We start from the raw sequence: 26,371 nt of genomic DNA, 5'->3' as shown, positions 1-26,371 counted from the left end.
TATTGAAGAATCCTTGGATCCCTGGGATAAATCCCACTTGATCGTGGTGTATGATCCTTTTAATGTGTTGTTGGATTCTGTTTGCTAGTATTTTCTTGAGGATTTTTGCATCTATATTCATCAGTGATATTGGTCTGTAATTCTCTTTTTTGTAGTATCTTTGTCTGGTTTTGGTATCAGGGTGATGGTGGCCTCATAGAATGAGTTTGGGAGTGTTCCTTCCTCTGCAATTTTTTGGTAGAGTTTGAGAAGGATGGGTGTTAGCTCTTCTCTAAATGTTTGATAGAATTCACCTGTGAGGCCATCTGTCCTGGACTTTTGTTTGTTGGAAGATTTTTAATCAGTTTCAATTTCATTACTTGTGATTGGTCTGTTCATATTTTCTATTTCTTCAGACAGGAGAATTTTTATAGGTGACACAGACTTTAGAAAGAAAAGCGTATCAGATGGAAACATTTCCAACACCCACCAGAAAGAGATAAAGTGTTTTTGTTTTCCTAAAAATAACTATTAAGTTAGCGCATTCCTTAGTATGAAATATATTCTAGACACTTGTCATTATAGAAATGGTCAATAATTTGAATCATGTCTTTTTGTGAAAGAAAAATGTGTAGCACATCTTTCAGTTCAAATCTTTTAACGACTCTGCCATGAGATAAGCAGTGAGTCATCTGAATGGTACAAAACATTTTCATGGTCACTCTCTGTGATGGTTTTAAAAAAGGTCCGCAAGTGTTTTGACGGGCCTCCACGCACAGCTGGAGTTTATGTCTCCTGCTCTTCAACACTGGCAGGCTTTTGTGATCACCATTCAAGACCAATAGAGCAGGACTTATAAGCTAAGTGAGAAAAGACCCTGGAGCTTCTGTAGGTGTATCTTGGGCCTCTGCTCTGGGCACCTCCAGCCATCGTAGGAGAAGTCTGGCTACCCTGAGGCCACCACGTGCAGATACCAGACAGAAGGAGACCCGGAGGAGTGCCAGCTGTTCCAACCCCAGCTGTTAGATGACTGCAGCCTCATGGGAGACCCAGGCCAGGACTGCCTTGCTGGACAGCTCCCCCGGTGCTGACCCACTGCAACAGTGAGAGATAACACGAGTGTGGTTTTATCTACTAAGCTTTGGAGAAATTTGTGACACAATACTAGATAACTACACATATATTAACTCATTTAATTCTCACAATAACCCCATGAGTCATCGTCAGCCCCCTTTAAAAATGAGAGGACACTGAAGCCTTGAGAGGTTTCAACTCTGTTAGAACATCTGGGATTCAGTCCCCACATAGCCGGACCTCAGAGTCTACATGCAGTGTCCGCGGCCTCTCGCAAAGAAGAGGGCGAACGCAAAGATCAGAAGCAGTGGAAACAGTAGATCTGGTGGAAGACTAGATACGGGAGGTGAAGGCAAGGAAGCCTCAGATACAGCCTGGAGGTTCTGAAGAAACATAGGAAACAAAGTAAGTTTAGGGAGGAGGGTTATGAGCTTGGATATTGTTCAGTTGGGTGTGTCACTGGTACCTACGAAGGAAGATGGCCCCCAGGAATTCGGGGGCAAAGTCAAGGCCCTGGAAGTGGGTTCTGGAATCAAGTGCCTTCTGAAGATGAGATCATAAAGGGAAAGGGTGTTCAGCCAGAAGAGAAGGGGAAGAAGGACAAAGGCTTTGGGAGTGCCTCCTTGTGTAGTTTATGATACACATGACCATTTGTGATTAAGCTCCCAGAGTTTTCAGAATTTTTAAATGCGTGCTATACAGCGTCTGTGGATATACAATGAGATAACAGATTCCACAAAGCAGACAACATTTACTAATCTTACATTTGCATAAGAAGTTTATGAATTGCCGCCTTGAGAAACTAGATGCTCTCTGTCAATAAGCCAAACCTAGAGCAGATGTGATGGCACAGAGACCGGCAGAAATAAATGCTGGGAACACTAATAAACCACCTGTGGATCTCAAGTATCCCACAGAATGAATATATTCATTTCAGATGAATATCCGGGTTTTGGGAGACCTGCCATCTTTTTCACATGGTGGACCTTCTTTAAGAAAATGATGACATGACACCAAAAGCAAAGGCAACAAAAGCAAAAATAAACAAGTGGGACCACATGAAACTAAAAAGCTTCTGCACAGCAAAGGAAACCATCAACAAAGTTAAAAGGCAACCTATGGAATCACAGAAAATTTGCAAACCACATATCCAATAAGGAGTTAATATCCAAAATATACAAGGAACTCATGCAACTCAATAGCAAAAGTAAATAAATAAATAATTTAAAAATAGGAAAAGGGCCTGAATAGACATTTTTCTAAAGAAGAAATACCAATGGCCAACAGGTACATGAAAATGTTCTCAACATCACTAATCATCAGGGAAATGCAAATCAAAACCACAGTGAGATATCTCCTCACACCTGTTAGGATTGCTATTATCAAAAAAGGCAAGAGACAGCAAATGCTGTCAAGGATGTGGAGAAAAGGGAACCCTTGTACACTGTTGCTGGCAATGTAAACTGGTACAGCTACCATGGAAAACAGTATGGAGATACCTCAAGAAATTAAACATAGAATTACCATATGATCCAACAATCCCACTTCTGGGTGTACGAAGGAAACAAAATCATTATCTCAAAGAGATATCTGTACTACCATATTCATTGCAGCCTTTATTCACAATAGCCAAGGTATGGAAACAACCTAAGTGCCCACTGACAAATAAATGGATAAAGAAAACGTGATACACATGCGTGCGTGCGCACACACACACACACACAGAGGAATATTACTGGTTTTTTAATATTCATTCATTTAAAAATATTTATTCATTATTTTGCTGCACTTAGTTGTGGCAGGCGGGCTCCTTAGTGGTGGCATGTGAACTCTTCGTTTCGGCACGCATGTGGGATCTAGTTCCCTGACCAGGGATCAAACCCGGGCCCCCCTGCATTGGGAGCTTGGAGTCTTATCCACTGCACCACCAGGGAAGTTCCTATCGTCTTAAAGAGACGGAAATCCTGCCATCTGTGACAACATGGATGAATCTGGAGGGCATCATGCTAAGTGAAATAAGCCAGACAGAAGAAGAAAAGTGCTGTATGGTATATTCTTCTGTCAACTTCCCACTGAAAGTTCTTTCTTCTAGGCTATAACAGTAAACTGGTCACCATTGCTCCATTCCCACATAGACTTCCCCTCACCCCTGGAATTTTAGGCATAAATCTGATGGTCTCACTCACTACCTTGCTTAAATGCTTTCATTAGTTACCCATTGCCTAAATAGTAAAGCTCAAATGTTTTTTGTGTGGCTATCCTCATTTTTCTTTCCCTTCCCCAAAATTCCTTCTCCCCCAAATGTGGAAATTCCGTAATTGATCTTTTCTTGGCTATTGATCTTGGGCCGGGCACCTGACTCTAGCCAGGCCCCCCTAGACATTTTGACTTGGGACTGACACTCAAGTCAATTTCTCTTTGGATGCCTGCAGCATGCAAAAGCTGAGAAGTGGTCACTGGCCATGTTTTCTGCCAAGTGAACCAGAAGAGTGGAGAAATCCAATTATAAGAGAGAGAGAGAGAGAATGAAGGTGGGCAGCAAAGCTGAGCCCAGAGGTAGGAGACCGAGTCCTCGATCCCAGCTCTTCTTTGGGTCTAGTTGCATCCTTGTCCTGGAGTCTAACGTCAGACAAGTCAGACTCCTGACAGTAAATCCCCCCTTGTAGATGGATATGACCTGAGTTTCTGATACCTGCACCTAAGTCAGTCCTAATTCCACTGCATATGGCGACTTGGCGGTCCAGTCACAACCTGCCTTGCTGGCTTCATCACCCAGTGTTCTGACCACCCCTTCATCTCACTGCACACTCCCTCCTCTGCATCGAAGCCACACGATCACGCCAGTCTCTGCGCTCACCGTCCTTTGTATTTGCCTCTTTAGTTACGTTTACCACAGTACACTGTAGAATTCCTATTTGTTTATATGTTACGTTGTAAGTTCTTCAAGGACAGTCTTGTTCATCTACGTAGCTCACTGCCTAACACAAATGTTTGATAAATCAGGTTATTCCAACAAATGAAGTGAAATAGTATTTGCCACACAGGCTCTAGCAAGCTTGCCCCCCAAAAGATGTGACCAACCTATTGTCTTATTATTTAAAAAGCAGTCTTTCATGAATAACGTAATTTTGTGTTTGAACAGAAGAGTAACATGTACGAAATAAACTGACCAGGGAAAGGGCACGAACTTCAGAGTCCCTAACCCCAGTCCAATGCAGGGGACATGCGTTCAAGCCCTGGTCCGGGAAGATCCCACATGCCACGGAGCAACTAAGCCCGTGTGCCACAACTACTGAGCCTGCGCTCTACAGCCCGCGAGCCACAACTACTGAGCCTGTGTGCTGCAACTACTGAAGCCTACGAGCCTAGAGCCCGTGCCCCGCAAACAAGAGAAGCCACCCCAATGAGAAGCCTGCGTATCGCAACGAAGAGCAGCCCCCACTCGCCGCAACTAGAGAAAGCCCGCGCACAGCAACAAAGACCCAATGCAGCCAAAAAAAAAAAGTCTCTAAAAACAAAACATTCTCCTAAAGAGCCTAACTAAATCAGAAATCTGAATGCAGAAATTGTAATCTTATACCTGTCACCTACTCTCTTCTCTTCTTTCTCACTTTTTAGTTATTCATTCTGCTAAATTCTTCTACCTTTAAATATACAGACGCCAACCACTCTTGTGATATGTGCCATTTGCACTGAAGTGTTTGTTCTTAAACAAATTGGATTACTCAGCCTTACAAATAAAAAAGCTACCCTATCAGCTAATTTTAATACTTAGGGTTTTTTCCTGAAAAGTTCTTTAATCTTGAATGTGTTTCCAAATGGGTTCGTTTTTGTGTGTTTGATTCTAATGTATTGCATACTACCTGGAAGCCAGAGGAAAACAAGAGATTTTTTTTGTTTGTTTTATTTTATGCTCAACCTAGTAACCAAACAAAGAAAATAAACCACAATTTCTTTATACCAAAGCTGGTTTATTGAACTTCATGAGGGCAAAGTTACAGTGACGCTATTCCATAACAAAATTATTTAACTCTAGTTTAGATTTCATGAGGAAATGTATTAGCAATATACTGTCAATAAAGCACTGTCATTAATAGCTAACTTCATTAGAATCTGGATTAGTTTCCTTTGGTGTTCTCAAATTATGACTTTTCCAAAACATATCTGAGGTTTTCAACTAAAGGTCACAGTTAAAATAAATTCATACAGGAGTTACAAAATGTGTGATTTGTGCTTTAAAAATTAATAATTAGTTGTTTGATAGCCACCATTTTGTAAGTGATTTCTCAATAGTCTGTGAAGTGTTTTATAAATATTTTGGAAAATATCTAAAAGCTTTATCCCCATTCAACTGATAAGTATGTTCTTTTTAAAAGTAAACACATATGTAGAAAAAATTAAAACAATAAATCACTACAAATGGGATACAAATATTTTAAAATTAATAAATATTAAAGTGAAAAAATAAGTTCTTTTACAGAACTTTAAAGGATACTTACTACTAACTTCTTACAAAAAGAAATAAAGTTAAATTACCTTTTTAAAAATATGAGTAATGGGCTTCACTGGTAGCGCAGTGGTTGAGAATCTGCCTGCCAATGCAGGGCACACGGGTTCGAGCCCTGGTCTGGGAAGATCCCACATGCCGCGGTGCAACTAGGCCCGTGAGCCACAACTACTGAGCCTGCGCGTCTGGAGCCTGTGCTCCGCAACAAGAGAGGCCACGATAGTGAGAGGCCTGCGCACCGCGATGAGGAGTGGCCCCCGCTTGCCACAACTAGAGAAAGCCCACGCACAGAAATGAAGACCCAACACAGCCAAAAAATAAAAAATATATATATATAAAAACATGAGTTAATAACAGCACTGAAAAAAAAAAATGTGCTTGCAAAGTCTGTAAACTTTCTTCCCCCACTTTAGAAAATGTTTTGATAAGCAATAAAGAGATTCCCTTCTTTAAAAAACTGTTACGCCCATGACAATTATAACAGCTGTCATTGTTTTACTATAAAAATAGTTGCAAATCAACACTAATTTAGACAGTCAAACCATTTTTAATTCTACCATGATAAGAAAAATGGATTAATCTTCTTTAAAGCAAACAAAGCCAATTTGTTTTTCCTTAAGCTCTAATGTTTAAAACAGAATAATTATTTCCTATAATTATTACTTTCCATTAGTACATTTAATAGAATTATCTTGTTTTCATAAGTAAATTATCCAGTCAGGACCACCATCACGATTAAACAAAAAATCCTAAACTAGATTACATCACATATTTAATTGGTTTCCCACATTCTGAAAATATTTTACATATAATCATCTTTTGGCTTAATTTCCTCTAAAATTATTAAGTTCAGCAATCTTTCAGAATTAGTAAATGTGCACACTTCAGATAAAGTTCATGGCTTATATTCCATTCATGTAATAGCTTCACATGCAAGCTTATTATTTCCTATGTGCAAAGTCTTAAATTCAAAATAAAAGTATTTAGGGTAAAAAAACTTTTTGAAATATTCTTTCTACCACCAAGGGATAGACTAGATATTTTTCAACATCTAATTTATTTTTTATACTGAGGAGGAGTAGTTTGTTGTGACCATAAAAATTTAAAGATTTAAACAACAGAAGTACTGTAATGTACTACTACAGAAATAAAATGTAGACTCATAGCAATTACAGGTATGCCCTCAGAGTTACAATCCGAATGGAAGATGATTTGCTTATTCAGCCTTTAGGCATTAAATTGATTGGGGGTTGGGGGAGAGCAAGAGATACTATGTCTGACACACAGCTCGACAAAAAGCCAGGAATAGGTCTTTTGTGGTAGCCAGGAACCATGTTTAGCTATTTTTCCCCAAATTACACCTCCTCAAATCTTTCAATTAGTTTTTCACTGTTTAAAGGTATCAAAATAAAGTATAAAGCACCTTATTATCTGATTTACTTTTGCATATTGTGTAGAATTTAGTAAGAAAACAATTCAAATTACTCTTTTAGAAATAACAATGATTGTTTTTTTGTAGACCTGATTGATAGTGATTTGAAATATCAAGCATCTAGAACTGTTGAAAAGGTCATTCTTTACGGACTGAGAACCAGAAAACATTCTAGGCTCTCTCCTTCCACTGGAACTAAAGTCTTGGCTCTAAAATGTACCAATAATAATGCATTTAAGTACATTGATAATACAAAGAAAGAACTCTAGGGAGAGGCAAATACCAGTTTTTATCCTATTGAGAACACTTCCCATTCAAAGCACATACGAGTAAGTATACTAAACCCTTAATATATTTTTTGAATCCCAGGAACACAGGATTAAACAATCACTGACTCTTAAAATCCCATCATACTCTCATTTGAAGCCTCCTCATTGGGCTCTCAATGGAAAGATGTTCTGATTCATCCTAACTCTGTTTCACTTCAACCTCTGAAAACTAACATTTTCCTTGTGTTGCCGCAGTGACAGACTTGATGAAGTAGATACAAAATACAAAAATAAGCATGACAATGATAAACAGTAAAGTGTCAGGATGACCCATTATATTTGAGATTAAGTTCTATGACTTATCACTGTCATACTTCAAAAGTATTCCTTTAGTCAAAATTAGATTGTACAATAAAAACTGTGATTTAGCACCAGCACGTCACTGCAGGCTTTGGTTCAGGCTTCAGGGTAATTCCGTTATCAGGGGGTTGACTAAGCATTAACGGTTTATGGCTCTTCAGCTTATGAGCCAAGGTCATAAATATAGCTTCCACATGGTCATTATCATTGGGGTTTTTAGCAGAGGTTTCAAACAAAGGCATACTGTGCGTGTCAGCAAATTTCTGTGCCAAGTCCGTGGGTACCTGAATGGCACTCCTCAAGTCACATTTATTTCCAACAAGAATCCGTGGTATATCGTTGGCTAGCAAATGCTGTTTGCATTCTTCTATCCAAGATGGCAGGCTATGAAAACTCGCCATGTTGGTCATATCATACACGAAGACAACAGCATGTACGTTTCTGTAGTAGTGCTGGACCATGCTCTTTCTGAATCGTTCTTGTCCCGCTGTGTCCCATAACTGGATCTGAAAGTGGGGGGAAAAAAAGAGGAAAACTGAAAGTTTCATTCCAATTATACATGCAGAAAAATTTAACCACCTTTGCATGGTCTTTCCTACTTCTTCACTTATACTACTTTGCTCCCTTCCATGATGCCTTTTCAGTGTTATTTAAGGGATCCAAATTTCATGATACTAGTCTAGTTACCTCATCATTAATGCAAGTGTCAGAACAAAGACTTCAATTTAGCACTTTAATTTCAGTAAATCAAGTTTGTTTAGAAAAATTTTACCTCAAAAATTGATTTTAAAGCACTAAGAGAAACAGATACCAGGTTTTAACAAACATGTGAAGTGTCTAATTCCTGCAAATTTGGTTACAATATGCCCTTCCCTACATTTCACTCATCTAATTTAAAATAGTAGACTTAGGATAGATGTGAAAAGTCATGAGATCTAGCCCCCAAATCAATATATATATATATACATCCTATAAAATCCAGGCCCCTGGTAACCCGTAGGTTACTTTGAAAATTTTAAATGAATAGGAAATCACTTATCTATCCTAAATATCTCTACCAATAAAAATATTCCAATACCTCCTAATGGAAATATGGGGGAGTTGGGGAAAATGATATCTGAAACTAAATACAGGACTTCCCTGGTGGCGCAGTGGTTAAGAATCCACCTGCCCATGCAGGGGACACGGGTTCCAGCCCTGGCCCGGGAAGATCCCACATGCTGCGGAGCAACTAAGCCCGTGCGCCACAACTACTGAGCCTGCGCTCTAGAGCCCGGGAGCCACAACTACTGAAGCCCGCGCGCCTAGAGCCCGTGCTCTGCAACGAGAGAAGCCACCGCAATGAGAAGCCTGCGCACCGCAACAAAGAGTAGCCCCCGCTCGCCGCAACTAGAGAAAGCCCGCGTGCAGCAATGAAGACCCAACGCAGCCAAAAATAAATAAATTAATTAATTAATTAATAGATAAATAAATAAAGCTAAATACAAGTCATGTGTTATGATTCTCTTAAAACACTGAATTTATCCTGCCTTTGTTTGGTTCCTAAAAAAAGTTAAATGATGAGGGTACTGGTCACAATGGAAAAGACTAGAGGCAGATTTGCTTAGATAGCCTAAACTGGTGATTTCTCTAGAGCAATACCGAAGGAGAGGGAAATTGAGGGGAGACTGTAGATGACACCCAGAGTAAGTAGGATGTAAGACAGGAAGCGCTGAGAACACAGCGGTGTATGGTAAGTGCTCAATTAAGATGCAATGAATGAATATATTTAAAAATGTGATTAGAGATGGAAATACTGATCACCACTCTCTTTCATGCTACCTTCGTTTTTAGCAGTTCTGATTTTTTTCATCTTTTTTGGTGGTAGCTCTTTTTAGTCCAAATTTCTCCATCTTTGAAATATTCTCCCTTTCTTCCAAATTAACATAAATCTAACTTTGTTCCAGGTGGAAATATAAAATACTATACAGGCATATCCTGGAGATATTGCAGGTTTGGTTCCAGACCATTGCAATAAAGCAAATATCACAATAAATCAAGTCACACGAATTTTTTGGTTTCCCACTGCATATAAAAGTTATGTTTACACTGTATGGTAGTTTATTAAGTGTGCAATGGTATTTATCTAAAAAAACAAAGTACATACCTTAATTTAAAAATAATTTATTGCTAAAGAATGCTCACCATCATCTGACAAGTCAGGGTTGCCATAAAACTTCACTTTGTAAAAAATGCACCATCTGCAAGTGTAGTAAAACAATATATGCCCGTAGAAACTTGATTTCTCAGGCTCTCTTGGAACTACGGGGACCAGTGACACAGTTCTGTCTAATAATTTGTAAATAGTTTTTTCAGTGGGGGTTTCTAGAAAAACAAACTGATTTGTGATTTTTTAAAAAAAAGACAGAGCATTTGGCACGTGCCTTTTGCACTTCTCTCGCCACACCCGTTCTGCCTGGAATGGAATATCATGCTGGGAGGCTCAGCAGCCATTTTATAAGCATGAAGAAGAAAGCCACACACAAGAATGACAGAGCAGAAGTCTAGCATAAATAGAATACTGCTGACAGCGTACCATCATACAGACTGCTGCCCCTGGTCTCCTTATTACATGAGAAAAATAAAACCTTACACAGTTAAATCACCATAGTTGAATTTCTCTTACATGTAGCTGAGTGCTATCCTAAAATTATTTGCTATGTACACTGTTTAAAACCTTTACCGCTTACAGTCACATTTACTCAGGAAAGTACAGGTTCTGCCTTGACGCACTCCTAGAGACCACTTCACACAGTACTTTGTTAAAAAATACCCACTTTGTGATGTAAGCAACACAGTTGACAGATGGGCCATAAAGACTCAGTATCATATAAATCAGAGGTAGAAGCAAACAGTTGTCAGCAAACTAAGAATTAATAACATCTAAGACTGTTTAAATCAACAAAAATTTATTAAATACCTACTGTGTACCCGTAGGTTACTTACACCACTAGGGCTTTGCTTCCTCAACAGTAAAAGTACAATTTAGTTTCAGACCCTATAAAATAAGCATTCATAGACTAGCTACACTAACTATGCAAAGAACTAATAAGGTAAATTATAGGTTTTTTAAAATACAACTTTCCTTTTTAAGAAAATTACTTTTTTTTTAACCTCAATTAACATGTTAAGAATAAAAACACTCAGCATACAACTAAAACTCTTTCAAGCTATAGATGTCGGAATTTATTACAAAGCTACACTGTGTACTATCAGCATAAGATTAGAAATACAGATCAGTGGAACAGAACTTAGAGTCCAGAAATAAATCCATATTATCTATGGTCAACTGATTTTCTACAAGTGTACCAGGACAATTCAGTGAGGGAAAGCACAGACATTTCAATAAATGGTGCTGGGACAATATGCAAAAAATGAAGTTGGACCCCCTACCTAACACCATATACAAAAATTTATTCAAAATGGATGAAAGATCTAAATTTAAGTTAAAACCATAAAAATCTTAGAAGAAAACATAGGGATAAATATTTGTGACCTTGGATTAGGCAATGGTTTCTTAGCTATGACACCTAAAGCAGAACCAACAAAAGAAAAAAACAGATAAACTGGACTTCATCAAAATTAAAAATGTTTGTGAAAAAAAAAATGTTTGTGCTTCAAAGGACATTATCATGAAAGTGAAAAGACAACTCAAAGAATGGGAGAAAATATCTGTAAATAATACATGTGTTAGGGGTCTAGCATTCAAAATATTTAAGACCTCTTACAACTCAATAATAAAAAGACACATAACCCAATTAAAAAATCGGCAAAGGATGTGAATAGATGTTTCTCCAAAGAAAATATATAAATGTTCAATAAGTACATGAAAAGCTGCTCAACATCATTAGCCATCAAACAAATACAAATCGATAACAAGCGTTTGCAGAAATGTGGAAAAGTGGAACTCTCATACATTGCTGGTGGGGATGTAAGTGCAGCCACTTTAGAAAAGTTTGGCAGTTCCTCAAAAAGTTAAACAGAATTTTATATAGCCATAAAAAGGAATGAAGGGACTTCCCTGGCGGTCCAGTGGTTGAGACTTCACCTTCCAATGCAGGGGGTGCGGGTTTGATCCCTGGTTGGGGAGCTAAGATCCCACATGCCTCGTGGCCAAAAAACATAAAACAGAAGCAATATTGTAACAAATTCAATAAAGACCTTAAAAAAAAAAAGGAATGAAGTACTGACACATGCTACAACATGGATAAGCCTCCAAAATATGCTAAGTAGAAGAAACCAGACACAAAAGGTCACATTTCTATGGTTCCACTTATATGAAATAACCAAAATAGACAAACCCATAAAGACAGAATATAGACTGGTAGTTGCCAGAGGCTGGGGAATGGGGAGAAACTTTAATGGGTGAGGGATCTTACTTGGAGTGATGGCAATATTTTGAAACTAGATAAAGGTGGTAGTTGTACAACATTACGAATGCACTGAATGGCTCACTTTAAAATAGTTACTTTGATGTTATTTGAATTTCACTTCAACAAATTAGGGAAAAAAAAAGAGCGAGAGACAGTTGCCATGTGACCCAGCAATTCCACTCCTAGGTGTATATCCAAGAGAACCGAAAAGATATGTTCACACAAAAACTTGTACACAAATGTTCATAGCAGCATTATTCATAATAGTTAAAAGGTGGAAACAACCCAAATATCCACCAACTTATGAATGGATAAATAAAATGTATGTCCATATAATGGAACATTATTCAGCCATAAAAAGGAATGAAGTACTGACACATGTTACAACATGGGTGAATCTTGAAAACATTATGCTGAGCGAAAGAAGCCAAGACACAAAAGGCCATACATTGTAAGAATCCATGTATATGACATGTCCACTATAAGGCAAGTCCCTAGAGACAGTAAGTAGATTAGTGGTTGCCAGGGTCTGAGGGAACGGGAGGAATGGGGAGTGATTGACCATGGGCATAGGGTTTCTTTTTGGGGTGATGAAATGTTCTGGAGTTAGACAGTGATGATGTTACACAGGCTTGTGAATATACTAAAAACCACTGAATTGTATATTTTCAAAGCATAAATCTTAAATATCTCAGTTTTTTAGAATGAAAAAACAAAACCCACTTCAAACTGTATCTTTAACATTCAGAAAGAGATTTAGGGAATAATTCGCATGACCTACATAAAAGCTGTCCAGAGAAACTGGAACTGATCTTTTCCCTTTTAGTAACATTCTTGCAGCTCAGGTATTCAAAAATCATTTCATCGATGGACACAAATGAACCTATATACAAAACAGGAATAGAGTCACAGATGACAGATGTATTATAGAAAACAAACTTTGGTTACTAAGGAGGGAAGCGGGGGGGCGGGGGGGAGGGATAAACTGGGAGATTTGGACTGAAACAGACACACTACTATATATAAAAAGATAACTAATAAGAACCTACTGTATAGCACAGGGAACTCTACTCAATGCTCTGGAATGACCTATATGGGAACAGAATCTAAAAAAGAGTAGATACCTGTATAATAGATTCACTTTGCTGTACAGCAGAAACTAACACAACATTGTAAATCAACCATACGCCAATAAAAATTAATTTAAAAAATCATTTCATCAATGAAGAATTATTTATAATGTTTTAAGCAGAGTATATTTTTAAGTTAAAAAAATAATAAAAAGCACGCAAAAAGGAAATATACCAAAACATTAACAATGGTTGTCTTTAAGGCAATTTCCCCCTTTATTTCTACTTTACTCTGTTTTCCACAACAAACATACATTTGTTCTAGTTGTTTTAACAAACTAAAGTTTAAAAAACAAAAATTATGCAGAATTTAGACCTGCCTCAAAGAACTGTAGAAGTACTCAATAAATGTAAGTGGTGATGATTAGGATGTTTATCCCTAAGAAAACCACTTGCTTGTTTTAGGCTAGGATTGACTCAACGATACCCCTCTTCCCATCAGCCCTGCTCAAAACATTCTAATTGTATCAAAACTTCCAGGAAACAAGAAGTCGTAAATAATAACTCTGCACACTTTATTGGAGAACCGTAAAAGTAAATACTATGTTAAGTGAGGCACTTACAAAGAAGTACAGCTGTCTCTCAGTATCCATGGGGGACTGACTGGTTCCTGGACCCCACAAAATACCAAAATCCACGGATGCTCAAGTCCTTTATATAAAATGGCATAGTGCTGGCATTTAACCTACACACATCCATATACTCTAAGTCATCTCTAAATTACTTATAATACCTAATGCAAAGTAAATGCTATGTAAATACTTGCCAGCAGTGGGCAAATTCAAGGTTTGCTTTTTGGAACTTTCCGGAATTTTTTTTCCCCAAATATTTCCCCATGGATATGAGGGGCCGAGTGTATCTAAAAGGAAGCTTCAAAATTTCACTCACCGAATTGCTAGAACCAGTGAAGGCAGAGGACACAGACACAGTGTTATGCTGCCTGCTGCCTTTCAGGTCTGCACAGGACACTGAGGTGAGGGCCAGCGGGCTGCGGAAGGAGCAGTGAGAGACCCGGCAAAGAAAGGACAGGACAACTAATAAAAACTGTCAGCCACAGAAGGCCAGAGGAAACTTTGACTGAAAGAGAGGGACACATATAGATACGCAGCAGGGAACAAACCTCACGATAACCTAGAAAAATCTTGAGCTTTAGCTATGAGTGGAGTGGTTCACAATGCTTTAAAAAAAAAGAGAAAACGACGCTCTGGAACCTAAGGAAGTGACATGCTTTTGTCCCGGGAAATGTTAAGTTAGGAAGTATTTTCAAAGCAATTTTTCCCAATTTAATACTTAATATTTTAAGAAAGAAAACGGCTCAGAGGTGCTTCTACAAGATATTACTCCCATTTTAAACATTATAAAGATAACATAAAATATACGTTAATAATATTTCATGAATCTCTACTTTAAATTCCAATATCAAGTTCCAACAAAAATGACAACCTAATTGCTAAATACTAAGGGCAGATTCTTTTTTTTTTTTTAACGTCTATTCAATGCTTTGCCCAGTTTTAATTATTTGTCTTTTTATTATTGATAAAGTGTGTGTGTGTGTGCGCATGCACGTACACATATAGATTCTGGACACTAGACCCTTGTCAGGTATATGATTTGTAAATATTTGGTCCCATTCTGTAGATTGTCCTCTTATTTTCTTTCTCTCTTTTTTTTTAAAAATAAATTTATTTATTTATTTATTTATTTTTGGCTACATTGGGTCTTCTTTGCTGCGCGCAGGCTTTCTCTAGTTGCGGTGAGCAGGGGCTACTCTTCGTTGCGGTGTACAGGCTTCTCATTGCGGTGACTTCTCTTGTTGCGGAGCATGGGCTCTAGGTGTGCAGGCTTCAGTAGTTGTGGCACGCGGGCTCAGTAGTTCTGGCTCGCAGGCTTAGTTGTCCCGCGGCATGTGGGGTCTTCCCGGAGCAGGGCTCGAACCCGTGTCCCCTGCATTGGCAGGCGGATTCTTAACCACTGCGCCACCAGGGAAGTCCCAAAGAGCAGATTCTTACTGTTCATGAAAGCTCTTTTTAGTAGTTTTATGACCAAAATGAGAAATGACCTGGCTAAATTGATTTAATGCTTTTTTTGCTTGACTGAAAAGGATAAAGGTATTAGCCCAGATGACCTTTCTTTGTTTGATCAGCTATCAAATTTCCTCTTTCCCTGTTCTTTCAAAGAACACGTTTTTATTATTTTTGCTTCTAAGCAGCCTATATAAAAGATCATCTGGTAATTACATAAAAGTTTCTATTAACAACTTGATGATGTAAATCAACATCATAAGGAGTATAAGTAACATTTCAAGAGAACTCTTTTTGCTTTGGGTATACAGAGTAGAAATATGTACATCTGATGTATAGATCCAAATGGCAAATTTTAAAATTTATTTTAAATTTTAGGGGTTTTTAGCTTCCCTAACAAGGAGGAGTAACAAATTTTGTGTGACTATTTGAAAGGAATACTTCAAAGGAAGAATTTAATTATAGCCTAATGAAAGGGATAGGAAGAGAGTAAGCAGGGAGAGAAAGGAAGCAAGAGCTGGGAGCCCTGGGTTGTAAATTCCAGCACTGCCACCTCCACCTCACCACCACAGTTTAGGGATGGGCAGGTGTCACAATCCCCAATCAGAACCACGGAGTCTCCATTTCAGGACTGGTGTTGGAACTGGCAGAAAGAGAACTTTACTTCTGGGTTTCCAGTTACGTGAAACAAAAAATTTTCATTTTGCTTTGCTACTTTGAGTACAGAGTCCCGACACAGACTCTAAAGCACAAGATCTTGATTACTGATTAAAGATTCCTGGAAAGTAAATAATTCTATCACATCTCACCACCTGAGTACACACACCAATGTTACCACCTGCAAAGATGAGGTACAAGAATCACAGGCTTCTGAAATCAGGCTGGAAGAAGAATGGGACTCTGGCCTGGTTCCAGGGATCCTTCAGATAGTAGAATGGCTCGGGTCTGTGAAACGTATATTGCTTGTACCATACAGGCCTCACCAAACCACTGCAATACAGAATCTCTGTCAGACTAGACCCAAATATCCCAAAGTTTTCTGAGCTAAGGAGTCACAAATTAAGATTCTTTTTAGGGTACCCCAACTGTTAATACTCTCATTCTCTGAATTCCAATGCAAATCAAATCAAGAGGACCAATTTGGTATCTCCCTACCCACCATCACCACATTTTAAGATGAATTATCATTTTAATTCTAGTAAGGTAAGGTATGAGATGATGTCTTATAAAATATGCTTTGACTTATAAACATTAGATGACTTTTAATAAATATCAAGACAGAACAATGGAGAAGCGTAAATCATCTGATTTATATTTGGCTTCAGCATTCATTGCATATCATCTTCATCACGCCATGAAACAAAGCTCTCCTCCACTCCCTATGCATTTAACTAAACTGGGCATTTTGTTCTCATCCATCTATGCTCCCCGGCTTCAACTTCATATTCAAGATTATCTCCTCCAATTCCACACTTCTAGCTGCGAATCTGACATTTCCATTTGAGCACACCACCATCTCAACAAAGAAATGACTATGACAAAACTTTTTACGGAGCCTTCAACGGAAACTTCAATCTTCCATGTTGTACTTCTCACCTCTACTAAAGGCATACCTACCTCCAGCCAATCAGACCCACACCCTCAGCCATCTGAGTCCTCTTCCTTCTCATCACCAAAAGCCAGTTCCTGAAGCCTTTTGGGTTTATCATCAAAATGCCTCTCTTACCGCCTCTTTCTTTCATTAGCTTCCCTTATCACGCCGATTTGGATTTCCAGAGCAGCCTACCAATTGATCTGCTGCCACCAAGTAGGCAGCACTTATCCGAGCCCTGTTTAGAAACTGAGCCAGACACTGGAAGACGTCTACGGGGTTATCAGACACGTGCCCTGTCCTGAACAAGACTGAGTAAGACCTAATAAAAGAGGTGGATGCATATATAGCACAATGAGGAAAGAGAGAGAGTTTAAAGGCGCAGGTAAGGTGCTAAAGGAAGCTGACAGAAGGAAGAAATAGAATTGAGAATGAGAGGCAGGGAGATTCCTAATACAGACACACTGAGTTGAATAAGGAAGAATTACATGTGGTGAAATATGGGAAGGGGGGATATTCCAGGCAAACAGTGGGAAATGTAAGAGGAAAACATAGGAGTCAGGAAATAATTGGCTGGACTATAGGGTACTTGAAGGAAACTAATGGGGAAAAAAAGTTAAGTTAGAAAAGCAGTCTGGAGCTAGAGAAGGAAGGCCTTATGTTAATTTAAAAAGTTGGAACTTTACAAAATAATGGAGAACTACTCAGAGCATCTGAGGCAGGGGAGATTACTCTCCCCAAAGCGCTACACTCATCTGGCATTTTGGCAACAATGTACAAAACAGATTAATTGAGGAGTGGGGTTGGGTGAAGTTGAGCTGCTGCAAGAGAGCAGAGCGTAGAAAAGATGAACTAGGATTCCGAAGGAAGGGTGAATGAGAGAAATCATCCAGGTAGAAAACTAAGTGGATTTAGGGAGCAAAGGAGAGAGGCGAGGCCTCCGGGATGAGGAGGTAACATCAGGACTACCTAGGTCACGTCGAGGAGAAACAGGAGAGGCAGATTTGACAGGGACGATGAACTCACGTCGGAATTTTGCGGGGAGGGAGGGATTATCCAAATAGCCATGTCTACAAAACAATAGGAAATGCAGAATGACAGATGAGGAGAGAGGTCTGGGCCAAACAAAGATTTGGAAGTTATCCTCATAGACGTGACAGGGGAAGTCAAGAGACTTCTAAAGGAGAGGATGTAGATAGAAAAACAGGTCACGGGGCAGATCGAGTCTCTCTCAGGATTCCTCCTCAATCGCTGCCACATTATCTTCCTAGAACACTTGGACTTTTTGCCACGCGTACAAAATCAAGCTACACCCTAGCTGTTTTCCAAACTCTTCAGAAACGTTGCTACCAAAACCTTCACAGTCTTCTCACTTGCCACTTTCCCGCAGGAACCTTTCATCCTGCTGGAGCATCCTGCTGACTTTCCCCATCAAAACCTCCCTCCAAGTGAGAACGATCCCTCCACCAACATCCAAACCAATAACTTGGCCCTCACCTACTGCCTGGTTTTGCTAGTCATCTTTTTTAGGTATATAAATCTTACCCCTATCTAGGACAGCAAATCACCTACGGAGTACATCAGGGTCAGCAAACTTTTTCTATGTTATGTTAGGCTTTGCAGGCCTAACAGTCTCTGTCACAACCACTGCTCAACTCTGCCATTGTTGTGCAAAAGCAAGCACAATATGTAAACAAATGAGCCTAGCTGTGTTTCAATACAACTTTATTTAGGGACACTGAAATTTAAATTTCATAAAATTTTCACTTGTCATGAAATCTTATTCCTTCGATTTTTTTTTTCCTACAACCATTTAAAAACGTAAAAATCGGGACTTCCCTGGTGGTCCAGTGGCTAAGACTCCGTGCTCCCAAGGCAGGGGGCCTGGGTTCGATCCCTGGTCAGGGAACTAGATCCCGAATGCCGCAACTAAGAGTTCTCAGGACACAACTAAAAGCTCCTCCCGCATGCCGCAACTAGAAGATCCCGCGTGCTGCAACTAAGACCTGGCGCAGCCAAATAAATAAATTTTTTTTTTAAATGTAAAAATCATTCTTAGCTTGCAGGCCATATAAAAACAGGCAGTGGTGCATAGATGGTTACTGGACTTATTGTGGTGATCATTTCATAATGTATGCAAATATCAAATCACTATGTAGTACACCTGAAACTAACATAATATTGTACGTCAACCATATTTCAACTTAAAAAAACTAACAGGAAAACAAATTAAAGAAACAGGCAGCAGACTGTATTTAGCCCTGAGGCATGGTTTGCTGATTCCTGCACTGAATCATAATTCTTTGTGCCAAACAAAATGTCTTCTTTCCAGCAATTACTCATTAAATGTTAGATTGACCAATGGGGCAAGAAGTCCTGGTTGTTTTCCTTTAGTTAATATTAACATGGGAAAATTTCATATCACTACAAATAATAAGTAAGCTATCTCAAAGTTCAAATAGGAACTGATGATCCCTAGTTGAGAAAGAGATTAAATCCAACACTAGGCTTTAATGATTCTGCTGGTGTCTGCCATTGTCACACACTGATACGAAAGGAATACGGCTATGAGGAGGACACACATAGAAGGAAGGAGCATGAGGATTAGAGTCGCAATTTAAAAAGCAAATGTATGGGCTTCCCTGGTGGCGCAGTGGTTGAGAATCTGCCTGCCAATGCAGGGGACGCGGGTTCGAGCCCTGGTCTGGGAAGATCCCCCATGCCGCGGAGCAACTGGGCCCATGAACCACAACTACTGAGCCTGCGCGTCTGGAGCCTGTGCTCCGCAACAAGAGAGGCCGCGATAGTGAGAGGCCCGCGCACCGCGATGAAGAGTGGCCCCCACTTGCCACAACTAGAGAGAAAGCCCTCACACAGAAACGAAGACCCAACACAGCCATAAAATAAAAATAAATAAATAAGCAAATATGGTTAAGAAAAAAAAAACCCAAAAAATCAAATGTATTTTTATTTAAGGAATTAATTCTATAATTTTATTTAACTTCCAAAATTCTACAAACAAGATTTTACTCTTTCAATTATACATATATAGTACTTAGGACAGACTAACAAATATAGATTTAATTACATTTCGTGAAACATTTTAAGTGATTCTGAAATAGCACTGCTGTAAGCCATGCTCTCTGAAAAATTTCCAGGCCACAAAACATTTAACACAATATCTCACTTTTATCAAATAAAAATAATGTCTAGAATGTCATTTTATTAGTAAAGTAACATAGAGCTTCCCAGTTTTCACTTTAAGATGAAAAATTAGAAGAAATGTCATTTCAGGTTAAGCTTATAATTTTCCAAAGAAATAATATGAACATTTCAGCAGCACTTAAGATATATTATAGGTTAACAAAAGAGAAGTAGCAGCAACACATGGAATGAAGCTCTTCTATATCACTTCAGGGTTTGTTTTTTTCTTTTTTAAGACACCAAAAAAAACCTTGAAAAAATTTTCCAAAATAGCCATGTCTTTTTCTACTACAGAAATCTCTGAACATTTCTGTAATCTTTTCAACCTCAATAAAAATCTCTCTCAAGTCTTACAGTTGGAGATACAAGTCAATGGATAAGGCCTTAGGAAGAATAAAAAGAGGGAGTTCCCGGGCAGTCCAGTGGTTAGGAAGGACTCGGTGCTTTCACTGCTGTGGCCCAGGTTCAATCCCTGGTCAGGGGACCCCGTAAGCTGTGCGACTCAGCAAAAAAAAAAAAAAAAAGAGGGCTTCCCTGGTGGCGCAGTGGTTAAGAATCCGTCTGCCAGTGCAGGGGACACGGGTTCGAGCCCTGGTCCGGGAAGATCCCACATGCCGAGGAGCAACTAAGCCCCTGCGCCACAAGTACTGAGCCTGTGTTCTAGAGCCCGTGAGCTACAGCTGCTGAGCCCATGTGCCACAACTACTGAAATCCGTGCACCTAGAGTCTGTGCTCCGCAACAAGAGAAGCCACCACAATTAGAAGCCTGCGTACCACAACGAAGAGTAGCCCCCGCTCGCTGCAACTAGAGAAAGCCTGCACACAGCAATGAAGACCCAACACAGCCAAAAATAAATAAATAAATAAATTAAAAAAAAAGAAAGAAAGAAAGAAACTCAGTGTCCCTATCAACTAGGATATCAACTAAGGGACCCTATCAACGTATCAGGTTGAGCTGAAGCTCAGGAAGAACAATCCCAGAGAAAAATGTTTCTCCTTGCTCTTCTCAACCAGAGGGATCAACTCCGTGCTCCCAGCTTCATCACATCTGTGGTTCTGCTTTACTTATCACTGCCACCACTAATCCCAGTAGCTAAGCCTTCGATGTGACGCACCGGACATATTTTATATACTTTTAATATGCTGTAAGTATCTCTTAAATTTGCACCTGATTCACCTGTGATCTTAGAGTATAAATGGCAACCCGGAGGCAGGTAAAGGGCCACTGAACCCCAACTCCTCCCCTGCCTCCATCCCCTCTATTCTGTTACTATCCTGCTTCCATGTGAGGGGAATTTCTCTTCCCTTCAGCTGTGTGCCTATGCCCTACTCCATCTCTGTTTCGCTCTCGGGTTGTGCAGCTGCAGAACTGATGGTGCCAAAGAGAAAAAGTGATGTTCAACCACCAGGGAAGAAGAATCTTCTTAAGATTACCAACTATGCAGCCAGGTGCCTGATGTATGTTCTCGTCTCTCCCTCACATTAGCCTGATGTGGTGCTACTGTCCCAATTTTTCAGATGAGAAAATAGTCTCCGGAAGATTAAGGAAACTGCCTAACGACTAGAGTAACCAACCACCCCAGTCTGCCTGAGACTGAGGGGGTTCCTGGGAACGTGGGACTTCAGTTTCAAAACTGGGACAGTTTTGGGCAAAGCTGATCGCTCTACTAAGGACACACAGCCCTTCCATAGGTTCAGATTTGAGCCAGGTCAGTTGGGCGCCAAAGCCCCTGCACTTTTTCTCAGAACTCCTTCTTCTCCCAAACAAACTCCCTCTCAAACCTCAGAAAGAAGTCCCACTACTTTCCTCCCCCAAAAGGTTCCTGGCCCTAACTTAGTTCTGATGGAAAAGAGCCTCTTGGGCTTCCCTGGTGGCGCAGTGGTTGAGAATCTGCCTGCCAATGCAGGGGACACGGGTTCGAGCCCTGGTCTGGGAAGATCCCACATGCCGCGGAGCGACTAGGCCCGTGAGCCACAACTGCTGAGCCTGCGCATCTGGAGCCTGTGCTCCGCAACAAGAGAGGCCGCGATGGTGAGAGGCCCGCACACCGCGATGAAGAGTGGCCCCCACTTGCCGCAACTAGAGAAAGCCCTCACACAGAAACGAAGACCCAACACAGCCATAAATAAATAAATAAAAGTTTTTTTTTTTAAAAGAAAAGAGCCTCTTATTCTACCTTTTTCTTTGCAATGTATACAAATCTTTCTTAACTCACTAATACGGTGCACCCAAAGGACCACCACTCACAGCTTGAATGGGACAATGAAAAATTAAAGTGAAGATTAAAAGGCAAAAGGCCCTACAGAAGACTGATGTCTTTTCAACCCTATTTCTCCTTTACTATCATTAGCAGTAAAACCCCTTTGGGGGTGGGAAGGTGAGGCAGTGGTTAGGCAACTAAAAAATAAATTGTTTGTGCCTCAAGGATGTGAGGGTGGGAATGAAGTGAGCCTATTTTTTCCCCATGGGGGGCTGAGGTAAAGATGAACATCCTAATTTAAAGTGAAAAAATAAATGCAGTATAAGGAAGGCAGAGCAGTTCCTCGGGCCCACGTGTTTTAAGGGATGGTATCAGCAGGTAGCTGAGGGGTTAGTGGTGGCTCAGACTCAAGAAGTGTGTCTAAGGATTACATCATCAGGAGGCCTCAGCCCTGTCACTGATCCTTACTCTCCAACGTCCCCATTGCAACCCCTCAGAACCCCAGGCTCAGCCTTGGGCTTACTACCTTCTCCACTGTTACTGTGTCTCCAGTCTCGGGAACCACCAGTAAGGCTTAAAGAAGACTTGAAAGCGGGTAGCACCGAGAATGTGCTCTGGCAATCCAAGTAGGAACCAAGTACAAATTACAGAATGTTTCTGCAGGAAATCAGATTCTTCTCAACAACTCAATGTCATACCAAAACTACTGTAACAAAACTGTATGCAAAAGAAGATCTAAGTACCTCCTCAAAGGCAAAGGGGCTTTACTTCCACAGTACCTAGGGCAGTGCTAAAATGAATGTTTAACAAGTAGTATTTCCTTAATGAAATTCCCATGCTTGAGAAATTTCGCTGTTTTTCCTTCGGTCTTACTTCACTAACTCCCAGCACGTGAGACACAGCCCATGACTCAGTGGATACCCCCTACACCCTGGCTACTCAATGTGTGGTCCACAGACTAGCTGCATCTGCATCACCTGAGACCTGACCGAATTAGAATTTGCATTTAGTTAAAAAAAAAAAAAATCCCCAGGCAAATCTCATGCATAGCAAAGTTGGAGAAGCACTGCCTTAGAAGTTTGCTATATACAAATCCTTCCAATACCCAACTCCCATCTCCATACCAGCGTTTGAAAAGATGGAGCGCACGCCCCGCACCGGGCCAGCAATTAACCCACGGAGCGGTTGGGACCCTTGTCATCCCCGGGACAACCTTCCTCCTTGACAGTCTGCCATCCGCTCACCTTGATACGCTCCCCATCAATCTCCACCGCTCGTTCTCGGAAATCCACCCCGATAGTAGCCTCGGTGCGGTCGGGGAAGCGGCCGGCGCAGAAGCGGTAGGTCAGGCACGTCTTGCCCACATTGGAGTCGCCAATCACGATGATCTTGAAGATGCGGGAGCGAGCCGGGGGCAGAAACCCTGAGGCCCCTGACATCGCACCGCTGGACGAGAAGCTCGCCTCGAGCGACGACTCCATCTCCGAAGCCATTCTCCTGCCCCGCCCCAAACCGAGGCGGAGGAAAGGAGACGCAGAGAGGCTGGGCGATTACGCCACCGCCGGCGAGCTCGCCCAGTCCGCGGGCTCCGTCGCTCAACGTCCCGGGAGCCACCGCCCTCCGGGCCGCCAGCGCGCGTGCGCACCTTCCGGCCCCACCCCCGCCCCGCGCAGGTGTGGCGTCCCCCGAGACCAGCCTCGCCGACCCTGCCGCCCGGCCCGCGGCTCCACCCCGGCGTCACTCAGGCCTGCGCCGTCTACCTGGGAAGGGACGGGGCCTGTCGGGGGCTTGACGGTGGCGTGGAAGCCCAGCTGCTGAGAGGCCGAGCAGAGCGCCCCAGGCCCGGCACCCGGGCTGGCCCGGCCCCGCCACGTCCGAGGCTCCCGCCCCCCGGAGGAAGCCGCGCGAGCACTCGGGGGGCGGGGAGAGAAAGACTGCTGAAGGGAAGGAGGTGCCACCAGGCACTCTCTCGCGAGAGGGCCGAAGAGCCGGGGGCGTGTGCCTGCTGAGGACGTGTAAGGTCTCCGGAAGCTTCGGGCGTCACGTTCGGCGCTCTCACCGACGTATCGGTGGGGCTCCGCCGGACCTGGAGGTGGAGGCGGGTTCCCTTGGCTTGCAGCTGGGGGCCGGCTGCTCTGCCTGCCTCCTCCGGGCTCTCGGGACCGCGGGCGTTGGGACAGTGACAGGGGCCGGGGAGGTGGAGGGCTGGGGGGTGCGAGGCTCCGCCGGAGGCCCGCCGGGCGCGGGAAGCCGTTAGAAGCGAGCGCCGGGCCGCGCGGAGCTTGAGTCTTGGCAGGAGCATGGCTGTCAGTGAGCAGGCGGGAGTTGCAGGCCGCCCGCCGCCTCCCCGCGGAGGCTTTCGTTAGGCGCGGGGCACCGGCCCAAGAGGTAGAGCAGGTGGACCCTTTGGCGGCGTTGAACCCGGGAGCTGGTACTAGACGGCCTCTCTGGTGAGAGTAAAACCCACTGTGCCCTAGTTGTGTCTTCGTGCCTGGGTGACGGTAGCGGAGCCATTAAATATTACCGAGCGCACACAGAAGTTCTCTAGATCCATATATCCGAGGAAAATGGTAATAGGCGAGACCAGCCAGCATTAAAGAAGAGTCTCTGGATCACTGAGACTCTTCTGAGGAAAGCTACCATACATTAAGTCACAGAAAAGGTCCAACATGTGCAACCATATCGCTTTCTGTGAGAGGTTTTGTTTTGCAGTGTCAAGACTGGGGCTTGGGGGTGTTTTGTTTTTTCTGTTTGAGCACATAGTTATGCCGTTTGGAAATTCAGGGACTGTGGAGAGGAGGACAGGCATGCCTTAAATAGAATGAGGGCAACAGTAGAGCACTGAACGCCGTAGGGAAGGAGATAGACTGCTTATTTCTTAAATTTATTTATTTATTTATTTTTGGCTGCCTTGGGTCTTCGTTGTTGGGTCTTCTTTGCGGTGCGCGGGCTTATTGCGGTGGCTTCTCTTGTTGCGGAGCAGGGGCTCTAGGCGCTCGGGCTTCAGTAGTTGTGGCTCGTGGGCTCAGTAGTTGTGGCTTGCGGACTCTAGAGCGCAGGCTCAGTAGTTGTGGCACACGGGCTTAGTTGCTCCGCGGCATGTGGGATCTTCCCGGACCAGGGCTCGAACCCGTGTCCCCTGCATTGGCAGGCGGATTCTTAACCACTGCGCCACCAGGGAAGTCCCTAAACTGCTTATTTGAATAGAGAAAATGAAAATGTGGTCAGAGAGAATTTGTGGTAGAACCTGAGCATGCCGAGTTGCCAGGAATTTGCAAAAGCCTTTAATATACAATAATTTCCGTTGCGATAGAAAAACTTTATACAGTTACTGATACACCAACTTAACGTTAGCCAGGAGGAAAAAGTTTACACACCTGGTTGAATGTGTTTACCAATTATATTTATTCAGTTTCCTGTTACAAAACCAGAACATGGCTTGGAAAATCCTAATTGTTTACCTGTGACATTATTTCCATGAAGAGTAATCATCCCAGAAACTATTAGAGGGCCTTGGAATATATTCATCTGACCTATTCTACCTATCCCATTTAAAGGACAGCATCTGAAGATTTAATAACAAAAAGCAGTTGAAGCATTCCAAGCTGGATAATCAGGTAATTTCTAAGGATGGTGAATAAGAGCATCAATGTCTCTGCATCCCAAGACCCTTGCTCTCTCTTTGTTGTATTCTGGCTTTTTTGGTTTAGCTCGTGCTAAACTGCATTAGAAATTCTTTTTCTTGTCTATTTATCCGATCCTTTTCGTATTTCACATCCTAGCTCAAAAGTCTCATCTCTGTGAAGCTTTTCCGGCTTACTTCAGCTCAGAGTGTTCTTGATTTATTCTAAATCTAATACGCTTTTTGGGGTATTGCTCACTGGGCTTTGGAATACTGTCTTTGCTGTTTAAGTTTCATGGTTATGTGCTGTGCCTTCCAACTAGATTGTCAACTCTTGACTACTGACTGAGAGCTCATTGTTACTCAGCAAATGATGAATAAATGAGCGAGAAATTTCTTGTGTAAGCATTGTCAATTTGAACCCTTTGCCAGTTATACACACTTCAGCACCACTTAGTTGGAAAAATCATTGTAGACACTTGACATTGTTATGAAGAGTTTTATATTTTCAATCTGCAGTTTGAGAGGCTACTTATGTGACTAAAGTGTATGTCACTCTTCTTAATTGA

General features: G+C 41.6%; 1 protein-coding gene across 1 annotated transcript; it reads right to left on the bottom strand.

Moving 5' to 3' along the window:
• Positions 1–1,813: 1,813 nt before the first annotated feature.
• Positions 1,814–24,090, bottom strand: RAB33B (RAB33B, member RAS oncogene family). Its single transcript, XM_082389842.1, has 2 exons — positions 23,425–24,090; positions 1,814–8,127 (listed from the first exon to the last, which is right to left on the bottom strand). The coding sequence occupies exons 1-2, from the start codon at positions 23,671–23,673 to the stop codon at positions 7,687–7,689; spliced, it is 690 nt and encodes a 229-aa protein (XP_082245968.1). The 5' UTR covers positions 23,674–24,090; the 3' UTR covers positions 1,814–7,686.
• Positions 24,091–26,371: the final 2,281 nt, after the last annotated feature.

Source organism: Balaenoptera borealis, assembly GCF_965194805.1.
Source record: "Balaenoptera borealis genome assembly, chromosome: 4".
NCBI lineage: Eukaryota > Metazoa > Chordata > Mammalia > Artiodactyla > Balaenopteridae > Balaenoptera > Balaenoptera borealis.
Note: the sequence above shows the minus strand (reverse complement) of the source record. Positions and strands in the feature narration are given on the sequence as shown.

What these genes read in the sequence shown, in the direction of transcription:
- RAB33B (XM_082389842.1), bottom strand. Translation starts at nt 23,673, where the DNA reads ATGGCTTCGGAGATGGAGTCGTCGCTCGAGGCGAGCTTCTCGTCCAGC. An exon ending in TTGATGGGGAGCGTATCAAG is followed by an intron (nt 8,128 to 23,424) that starts GTGAGCGGATGG and finishes CCCCACTTTCAG; the next exon opens with ATCCAGTTATGGGACACAGC.